The sequence below is a fragment of the Vombatus ursinus genome, unplaced genomic scaffold (assembly GCF_900497805.2).
Source record: "Vombatus ursinus unplaced genomic scaffold, bare-nosed wombat genome assembly UNPS02014779.1, whole genome shotgun sequence".
Taxonomy (NCBI): domain Eukaryota; kingdom Metazoa; phylum Chordata; class Mammalia; order Diprotodontia; family Vombatidae; genus Vombatus; species Vombatus ursinus.
The window spans coordinates 37119661-37130726 of NW_020954557.1; the positions used below are offsets into that span (position 1 = coordinate 37119661).

General features: G+C 39.9%; 1 protein-coding gene across 1 annotated transcript in view; it reads left to right on the forward strand.

Moving 5' to 3' along the window:
- The window catches only part of TTN (titin), a 325691-nt gene extending 314745 nt beyond the window's left edge, over positions 1–10946 (forward strand). The window contains exons 308-315 of the mRNA XM_027865699.1: positions 291–884; positions 1027–6443; positions 6555–6749; positions 6840–6996; positions 7858–8546; positions 8636–8789; positions 9290–9592; positions 9714–10946. Of these exons, the coding sequence (XP_027721500.1) occupies positions 291–884; positions 1027–6443; positions 6555–6749; positions 6840–6996; positions 7858–8546; positions 8636–8789; positions 9290–9592; positions 9714–10012 (7808 nt within the window). The 3' untranslated portion in view covers positions 10013–10946. The remainder of the gene's footprint in view (positions 1–290; positions 885–1026; positions 6444–6554; positions 6750–6839; positions 6997–7857; positions 8547–8635; positions 8790–9289; positions 9593–9713) is intronic.
- The last annotated feature ends 120 nt before the right edge of the window (positions 10947–11066 follow it).

Genomic DNA, 11066 nt, shown 5'->3' on the forward strand with positions numbered 1-11066 from the left:
AGTGATTAAGATGGAAATTAAGCTAATGATCTCTTTGTGAAATCTAAATTCCACAACAAGAGAAAGGAGCATGTGTTTTGTATCCCTTATTCAAACACTAGAATTTTTTTTCTTTTCAATAAGGTTCTTTGAGTAGGTTGTCAATTTAATTTTTGCTGAAAAAAAGTATTTTTACACAATATCCCAACCTAGGATATAAAACAGCAACTACTACAAAGCAGGATTTTGTGGTGTTCAATAGTAAGTATACCTGTCTAAATTCATGATTCAAATCTTTTGTTTTTATCCAGAAAAGCCTGGTGCTCCTGGCAAACCAACTATAACTGCTCTTACAAAAGATTCCTGTGTTGTGGCTTGGAAACCACCTTCCAGTGATGGTGGGGCAAAGATTAGAAATTATTACCTTGAGAAGCGTGAAAAGAAACAAAATAAGTGGATTGCCGTGACAACAGATGAAATTCGAGAAACTGTCTTTTCTGTACAAAACCTTATTGAAGGTCTTGAATATGAGTTCCGTGTGAAATGTGAAAACCTAGGTGGTGAAAGTGAGTGGAGTGAAATATCAGAACCCATCACTCCTAAATCTGATGTTCCAATACAGGCACCACACTTTAAGGATGAACTGAGAAATCTGAATGTCAGATACAAGAGCAATGCAACGTTGGTCTGCAAAGTCACTGGTCATCCTAAGCCTGTCGTCAAATGGTATCGCCAAGGCAAAGAAATCCTTGCCGATGGAGAAAAGTATAGAATTCAAGAATTTAAGGGTGGATACCACCAACTCATCATAGCAAATGTAACAGATGATGATGCCACTGTCTACCAAGTCAGAGCTACTAACCAAGGGGGATCTGTGTCAGGCACAGCCTCCTTAGACGTTGAAGGTAATAATGCAAATAAACACAAGCTTGATGTTAGAGAAAACATTCATATTCTGGTTTTGCTCTATTTCAGCATATGTTTGCTAATAACTAAAAATGTTATTCTAAAAAAAATTTTTTTTTGTTCTTGTTTCTTCTGGTGCAGTTCCCGCAAAGATACACTTGCCTAAAAATCTTGAAGGCATGGGAGCTGTTCATGCTCTCCGGGGAGAAGTCATCAGCATCAAGATTCCCTTCAGTGGCAAACCAGACCCAGTAATCACCTGGCAGAAAGGACAGGATCTCATTGACAACAATGGCCACTACCAAGTTATTGTCACCAGATCATTCACATCCCTTGTCTTCTCCAATGGAGTGGAGAGAAAAGATGCTGGGTTCTATGTCGTCTGTGCTAAAAACCGATTTGGAATTGACCAGAAGACAGTCGAACTAGATGTGGCTGATGTTCCTGATCCCCCTAGAGGAGTCAAAGTGAGTGATGTCTCAAGAGATTCAGTCAACTTAAGTTGGACTGAACCAGCTTCTGATGGTGGTAGCAAAATCACCAACTACATCATTGAAAAATGTGCCACTACAGCAGAGAGATGGCTCCGCGTGGGTCAAGCTCGGGAAACACGGTATACTGTGATTAACTTATTTGGTAAGACTAGTTACCAGTTCCGAGTAATAGCTGAAAATAAATTTGGTCTCAGCAAACCTTCGGAACCTACAGAACCAACTATAACCAAGGAAGATAAGACTAGGGTAATGAACTATGATGAAGAGGTGGATGAAACCCGAGAAGTTAGCAAAACTAAGGCTTCTCACTCTTCAACCAAGGAACTCTATGACAGATACATGATTGCTGAAGATCTGGGGCGTGGACAGTTTGGAATTGTCCACCGCTGTGTTGAAACTTCTTCTAAGAAGACATACATGGCCAAGTTTGTCAAAGTTAAAGGAACTGACCAGGTTTTGGTAAAGAAAGAAATTTCTATTCTGAACATTGCTAGGCATAGGAATATTTTATATCTCCATGAATCATTTGAAAGCATGGAAGAATTGGTTATGATCTTTGAATTTATTTCAGGGCTTGATATCTTTGAAAGAATTAACACCAGTGCTTTTGAACTCAATGAAAGAGAAATTGTAAGTTATGTTCGCCAGGTCTGTGAAGCCCTTGAATTCCTACACCGTCACAATATTGGGCACTTTGACATTAGGCCAGACAATGTCATTTACCAAACAAGAAGAAGCTCTGTCATTAAAATCATTGAATTTGGTCAAGCCAGGCAGTTAAAGCCAGGGGACAACTTTAGGCTTATGTTCACTGCTCCTGAATATTATGCACCTGAAGTACATCAACATGATGTTGTCAGTACAGCCACAGATATGTGGTCCCTGGGAACCCTGGTATATGTTCTGTTGAGTGGTATGAATCCATTCCTAGCTGAAACCAACCAACAGATGATTGAAAATATCATGAATGCCGAGTATAGCTTTGATGAAGAAGCCTTCAAGGATATCAGCATTGAAGCCATGGACTTTGTTGATCGGCTCTTGGTGAAAGAAAGAAAATCTCGCATGACAGCTTCTGAGGCACTCCAGCATCCATGGCTAAAGCAGAGGACAGAAAATGTGAGCACTAAAGTCATCAGAACACTAAAACACAGGCGTTATTACCACACCTTGATAAAGAAAGACCTGAACATGGTTGTATCAGCAGCCCGAATCTCCTGTGGTGGGGCAATTAGATCTCAGAGAGGAGTGAGTGTTGCTAAAGTTAAAGTTGCATCAATTGAAATTGGCCCTATTTCGGGACAAATTATGCATGCTGTTGGAGAAGAAGGTGGGTATGTAAAATATCAATGCAGGATTGAAAATTACGATGCATCCACCCAAGTGACCTGGTACTTTGGCATCAGACAACTGGAGAACAGTGAAAAATATGAAATTACCTACCATGATGGACAAGCCACCTTGTATGTCAAAGACATTACTAGAGCAGATGATGGTACATACAGATGCAAGGTGGTCAATGACTATGGAGAAGACAGTTCCTATGCAGAGCTCTTTGTCAAAAGTGTGAGAGAGTCTTATGACTACTACTGTCGTAGAACTGTAAAGAGAATTAAGAGGAGGACAGATGCTTTGAGACTCCTAGAGAGTCCACCAGAATTTACTCTGCCTCTCTACAACCGGACTGCCTACATTGGCGAAAATGTCAGATTTGGTGTGACCATAACAGTTCATCCAGAACCCCGGGTGACATGGTATAAATCAGGACAGAAAATCAAACCAGATGATGATGACAAGAAGTATACCTTTGAGACTGACAAGGGTCTTTACCAACTAACAATCAACAATGTAACTATAGAAGACGATGCTGAATATTCTGTGGTAGCACGGAACAAGTATGGTGAAGACAGTTGTAAAGCTAAGCTGACAGTGACTCCACACCCACCAGCGGCAGATACTACCCTAAGACCAATGTTCAAACGATTATTGGCAAATGCAGAATGTCAAGAAGGCCAAAGTGTCTGCTTTGAAATTAGAGTTTCTGGAATCCCACCACCAATTTTAAAATGGGAGAAAGATGGTCAGCCTCTGTCCCTCGGTCCCAACATTGAAATTGTCCATGAAGGCTTGGACTATTATGCTTTGCATATCAGAGATACATTGACAGATGACACAGGTTATTATAGAGTCACTGCCACCAACTCTGCCGGCTCTACAAGCTGCCAGGCTCACCTACAAGTAGAACGCCTGAAGTATGTCAAGAAAGAATATAAGACTGAAGAAGAACGTGAAAGACACGTACAAATACAAATTGATAAGACGCTAAGAATGGCTGAAATCCTCTCTGGTACTGATTCTGTGCCACTGACCCAAGTAGCACAGGAGGCACTACGGGAAGCTGCCATCCTCTACAAGCCCGCTGTCAGCACCAAGACCGTAAAAGGTGAATTTGAACTCAAGATGGAAGAAAAGAAGGAAGAAAAACGACTCCGTATGCCCTACGAAGTACCAGAGCCACGCAGGTACAAACGCATCACTGTTGAGGAAGACCAACACATTAAGCAGTTTGTGCCAATGTCTGACATGAAATGGTACAAGAAACTACGTGACCAGTTTGAGATGCCTGGGAAGATTGACAGGATTTCACAGAAAAGGCCCAAGCGTATTCGCCTCTCAAGATGGGAACAGTTCTACGTGATGCCTCTTCCACGCATTACAGACCAATACAGACCTAAATGGCGTATACCCAAACTATCCCAAGATGATCTTGAGATAGTGAGACCAGCCCGCCGTCGGACACCATCTCCTGATTATGACTATTATTATCGACCCAGAAGGAGGTCTCTTGGTGACCTTTCAGATGAGGAACTACTCCTTCCAATCGATGATTACTTAGCCATGAAAAGGACTGAAGAAGAAAGGCTGCGTCTTGAAGAAGAGCTTGAACTTGGCTTCTCTGCTTCCCCACCAAGTCGGAGTCCTCCCCAGTTTGAGCTATCTAGTCTACGTTACTCTTCACCAAGTGCTCATGTCAAGGTAGATGAAACAAGAAAAGATTTCAGATATTCAACTTATCATATCCCATCTAAAGTGGAAACTGGCACAAGTTACATGGAATTACGTGAACGCCATGCCAGAGCTGCATATAGACATCCTAGGCAGAGGCAAAGAATCATGGCTGAGAAAGAGGATGAGGAATTGCTCCGTCCAGTTACAACAACCCAGCGGCTCTCAGAATATAAAAGTGAACTTGACCATATGGCCAAGGAAGAAAAATCTAGAAAGAAAAGCAGAAGAGAAAGAGAAATAACTGAAATAACAGAAATTGAAGAAGAAATTGAAATTTCAAAACATGCACAAAGAGAGGCATCTTCATCCGTCTCTAGGCTACTAGGAAGACGACGATCTCTTTCTCCAACTTATATTGAATTAATGAGGCCAGTATCTGAATTAATCCGGCCACATACACAACCAGCTGAAGAATACGAAACTGAAAGAAGATCCCCTACACCAGAGAGGACTCGGCCACGTTCTCCCAGCCCAGTGTCTAGTGAAAGATCGCTCTCAAGATTTGAGAGAACTGCCAGATTTGACATATTTTCCAGGTATGAGTCCATGAAGGCTGCATTAAAGACTCAGAAGACATCAGAACGAAAGTATGAAGTTCTGAGTCAACAGCCTTTCACTCTGGACCACGCTCCTCGAATCACACTGAGAATGCGTTCTCATCGTGTACCATGTGGGCAAAATACCCGCTTCCTCTTAAATGTTCAGTCTAAGCCAACTGCTGAAATTAAATGGTACCATAATGGTGTAGAACTCCAAGAGAGCAACAAGATTCATTATACCAACACTAGTGGGGTTCTGACCTTGGAAATTCTGGACTGCCATATTGACGACAGTGGGACATATCGTGCTGTGTGCACTAATTACAAAGGAGAAGCTTCTGACTATGCAACATTAGATGTTACTGGAGGGGATTATACCACCTATACTTCCCGACGGAAAGATGAAGAAGTACCAAGATCAGTTTTTCCTGAACTGACCAGAACAGAGGCATATGCTGTTTCATCATTTAAGAAGAAATCTGAGATGGAAGCTTCCTCATCTGTAAGGGAAGTCAAATCGCAAATGACAGAGACCAGGGAAACTCTCACATCACGTGAACATTATGCTTCGGCTGAAATGAAAGCCACTGCATCTGAAGAAAGGTCAGTGGAAGACAAAACTACACATAGAAAGATTAAGACAACTTTGGCAGCAAGGATTCTAACCAAACCACGGTCCATAACTGTATATGAGGGTGAATCTGCGAGATTTTCTTGTGACACTGATGGTGAACCAGTACCAACAGTTACATGGTTCCGTGCAGGTCAAGTAATCAGTTCCTCTGGCCGTCACCAAGTCACAACCACGAAGTACCATTCTACCTTTGAGATTTCTTCGGTCCAGGCTTCAGATGAAGGCAACTACACTGTGGTGGTAGAAAACTCTGAAGGAAGACAGGAAGCACAATTTACGCTTACTATTCAAAAGGCCAGGGTCCCTGAAAAGACAGTTACATCACCACCAAGAGTCAAGTCCCCCGAGCCTCATGCAAAATCTCCAGAAGCAGTGAAGTCACCCAGGAGAGTGAAATCTCCAGAGCTAGTTACTTCTCACCCAAAAACCACAGCACCAACAGAAACCAAACCCACTCCTACTGAGAAAGTACAGCTAGCAGTCACTGCTCCTCCTAAGATAGTTCAGCCACTCAAAGTAGAAGCTTCTAAAAACATTGCAAAGCTCACATGTGCAGTTGAAAGCAGTGTTTTAAGTGCCAAAGAGGTAGTATGGTATAAAGATGGCAAGAAATTGAAGGAAAATGGCCATTTCCAATTTCATTATTCAGCAGATGGCACTTATGAACTCAAAATCCAAAACCTCACTGAAGCTGATCAAGGAGAATATGTCTGTGAAATTTCTGGTGAAGGTGGGGCTTCTAAGACTAATTTCCGGTTTGTTGGCCAAGCCTTTAAGAGTATCCATGACCAACTGTCCAGAACTCTTGAGACCAAGACATCAGTTGAAAAAACTGCTGAATTGACAGAGACCAAGAAACCAATCCAAAAAACTGCTGAGTCTACAGAGACCAAGAAATCAGGTGAGAAAACTGCTGAGTTGACAGAAATTAAGAAATCGGCTCAGAAATTGTCTGAGCCAACAGAAACCAAGAAAACTGAAAAGAAACCTGCTGAACCAGTTCCTTCAAAGCCAGTAATTGTTACTGGGCTGCAAGATATGACCATATCTTCAAATACTGTTGCCAAGTTTTCAATTAAAGCCACAGGAGAGCCTTGGCCCACTGTTACCTGGACTAAGGATGGAAAGGTAAAATTCCCTTAACCTTTATATGTTATCTAAAAATTCTATCCCCAAATTAGTTCACAACTTTAAAATCAAATGACTTGTATCCTGCAGGCTCTTGTGCAGGGAGGAAAATACAAACTATCTGAAGACAAAGGAGGTTTCTACTTAGAAATACGTGAGACCAGTACTTCAGACAGTGGACTCTTTACGTGTACAATAACAAATTCAGCTGGATCTGTTTCCTCTAGCTGCAAATTAATAATAAAGGGTAGGTTCACTTTCTGTTGATTTTTTTGAAAAACTGTACGAAGGGAATCAGTATGTAAACAACTTTTTTTTTAATAGCGTTTTAAAAATTGGTCTAAAACAAGAACTGACTTCCAAATTCCATGATCCTATTTCTGTAAAGGCCTAGCCACAAGATTTTGCTATAATCATTGGCATTATCAAAAGTTCTAAATGCCTACTGGCACACGGTGTTCTGTTAGGAACAATACAGCACAAAGAAGAAGCCACAGAGCTCCCCAAAATGTACAATGTAATCATTGAGTCAAGGACATTGTGTGCTAGCCACAATTACTGGTTTTCTAGAATATTGCCAAAAGTTCCCTTGAGGGCTTTCAGTTTCCTTACTTGAATCTTTCCTTTTGATGTACAAAAGAAGGGATTCTTAACCTTTTTTATGTGTCATGGACTTCAGTGGAAGTTTGGTAAAGCCTATGTACCCCTTCTTAAAATAATGTTTTTAAATGCATAAAGTAAAATACATAGGAGTATAAGTAAAACCAATTATATTGAATTTTAGTTATTAAAATATTTTTAAAAGTTCACATATCCCAGGTTACAGAACCCTTTGCACTAAAACCTTGATTTAAAATATATTAATTCATTTCCTGTATGTCCTCTTTGAAAGGCATGTTTATTGAGTGATTAGAATCACATTTACACTGAATTCTCCATTAAATTAATCTGCATGAGCATTGATGAGTTTAGACCCAGAGAGACCTAGGTGCTATTTTCTACCCTCAATTTCACAAGTTTTCTCTGGCCAAAGCATTTGACATAAGAATAAAAAGTAAGATGTTTCCAATTACAATATAATACCAACATAGAGAATTTTCTTTTCTAGATATTAAAGATGAGGAAAAGAAAGCTTCAATACAAAAGACCTCAGAAATGACTTCTCAGAAAAAAGAAGTAGCCCAAGAAGAAGTAGCCAAAAAGGCCATGGTTTCTGAAGAAATCCAAAAATCAGAAACAACATCTCATGAGAAGTCATCCCTCAAGGAGGAATTTTCAAAAGCACTCATTTCTGAAGGTATCAAGAAATCAGAAGCAGTCTCACTGGAAAAATCAGTTGTCCATGAGGAAATTGTGAAAAAGACCCAGGCATCAGAAGACATCAGAGCTCATGCTGAAATTAAAGCATTTTCCACTCAGATGAGCATATCTGAAGGTCAGAAAACTACTCTAAAAGCTAATATTGCTGATGCCTCTGAAGTCAAGTGGGTATTGAATGGAGTGGAGCTTACTAACTCGGAAGATTACAGATATGGGGTGTCTGGCAACGATCACACCTTAACCATCAAGAAAGCTAGCCGCAGAGATGAAGGAATACTTACCTGTATAGGTAAAACCAGCCAAGGGATCATCAAGTGCCAGTTTGATATGACCCTGTGTCAAGAGCGCTTAGATGCCCCTGCCTTCATCACACAGCCCAAGTCACAAAATGTAAATGAAGGACAAAATGTCCTCTTTTCTTGTGAAATCAGTGGAGATCCAACACCTGAAATCGAATGGTTTAAAAACAACATGCCAGTAAGTTCTTTAAGGAAAATCTATTTTTGAGAATAAAGACCATCTTTATTTCCTCGGGATCTTTATAAAACATGTCTTTTCTTTTTTAGATTTCTGTATCTTCAAATGTCAGAGTAAGTCGCTCCAAAAATGCATATTCTCTTGAAATTCGAAATGCAGCAATAACTGACAGTGGAAAATACACAGTCAAAGCCAAAAATTTCCATGGACAATGTTCTGCCACAGCATCCTTAACAGTGCTCCGTAAGTATTGTTGGGTTTTTTTTTTTTGTCAATGTATTTTGATTCATCAATATCTTTTTACTACATGCATACAGAAGAGTAAGCTTGGTTGTTGGGTGAGATATGTAAGAGGCACAGATATTCTGCAATGATTCGTGCATTTAATCAAACTTTTTTTAACCTAAGCAAAGTTTTATGTGTCACATTTCAAAACAAAGAGTTTCCAGAGGTCCTACAACACCTACTGCAAGAATGTATGATAAATGTTTTTTTTATCATTAATCAATTTTTCCCCCCAGTGATCCCTGGTATACTTGCACGTAATGTAACGCTAACCATTTAAGGATTCTTTATCCCTGGCTTAGAGGGATTGGGCCAGCTTTTGATGGTATTCAGTGTTTCTGCTTATGCTTCAACGACGGCAAAGTCCTTTTTGTTTTTCCATTTCTGTAAGTCAGTGTCTGATGTCACCAATTAACAGGATGCCATTTATGTTTCACTGTCTTTGCTACGCTCCACAGCTCTAGTTGAAGAACCTCCAAAAGAGGTAGTATTGAGGACAAGTGATGACACAAGCATGCAAGGAATTTTCTCTTCTCAATCAGTTCAAATGTCTGCCTCTAAGCAAGAGGCATCCTTCAGCAGTTTCAGCAGTAGCAGCACTAGCAGCATGACTGAAATGAAATTTGCAAGCATGTCTGCCCAAAGCATGTCTTCCATGAAAGAGTCTTTTGTAGAGATGAGTTCCAGCAGTTCTATGGGAAAATCTAGTATGACACAACTGGAAAGTTCAACTAGTAGAATGCTTAAAGCGGGTATAAGAGGTGAGCAATAAAATTACTGGTAGAGGTAGAAAAATCTAGTACCCTAGAATAATATTTGGTAGAAAGATCATCACTACTTTTATCCAAAATGAACATAAACCTTTTTGTTCTTCCATTAAAGGAATTCCACCTAAAATCGAAGCTCTTCCATCTGACATCAGCATTGATGAGGGCAAGGTTTTAACACTAGCCTGTGCTTTTACGGGAGAACCCACTCCTGAAATAACATGGTCCTATGGTGGAAGAAAAATTCAAAATCAGGAACAACAAGGCAGGTTCCATATTGAAACTACTGACGACCTGACAACTCTGATTATCATGGACGTGCAAAAGAAGGATGGTGGACTTTATACCCTGAGCTTAGGGAATGAATTTGGATCTGACTCTGCCACTGTGAATATAAATATTCGATCAATTTAGAGAGCCTGGGCTCTTTCATTTACACCTGACTTTTTGCAAGTGATTCACACATGGACTAAATATAACTGCTTCACATGGACTAAACTTTCTGATCTGTAAATATAAAAAGTATTTTTTTATCGATCTAAATGAGACAAAGGCCAAAGCTACACATGACTTGCTGTCATTATTGTTGACTTAAGAACGGTATACATTTCTTATCGACATGTACATACTGTATATAGCCGAAGTAACGGTTATCAAGTTTTGTACCATTTATTTAGTGACATTTTACAATGCAACTTATGGAACTAACTGTTGGTAGGAGAAAGTTTCTCATGTAACGAATACCCTGCTCAACATTTAACTAATCTTTGTGCCTCAACAAAGTGTTGATGTCTAAGAATGCCTCAGTGGGTAGAGAGATTCCCCACTGAAGATGCCCTTATACCTAAGAGATAATGCTGTTTATGTAACCTAATACATGCACAAATATTTACTGAATCAGAAATGTAAGGCATTGGTGATGTTTGCAAATACCCTCCTGTAAACTTCATTTGAATGTCTCACATTCCTTCTGATTATGTCACATTCAGAATTTTCATTTGACTTACCTATTGGTCAGAACAAAGTGTAAGCGGCCAACACTTTGTTCACTCCTCTGTACTGCTTCTGGCATGAGGACTGCCTGGATAGCTTGAAAAAGTAACATCTCCTGGCCATTCCCTCATTTAAACAAGATGTTCAGGTTTTCCAGTGCAGAAGCAGTGCCCACTTCCTGGAGGTTCCTAGAGTGCAATAATTGTGTTCGTGTGGTAGTATTAGAATTATCTTACATCTAAAATTTGGGCAACTAAGCAATGAACCACAGCAAAGAAAACAAATACCAACACAGGAAGCTGTTGTTAAACCAATAAGCAATGCCCTCAACTTCAATTTGATGTAATTCTTATCAATTAGAAATAAATGATCGCTAATTGTAATTGAACCTCCTGGAGAAAGTAGCATTGAAATAAAAGCGTGTTATCTGCATTTCAGAATGTGTGGTTGTTAATTGCTTGTTTTGTTTTTTTTT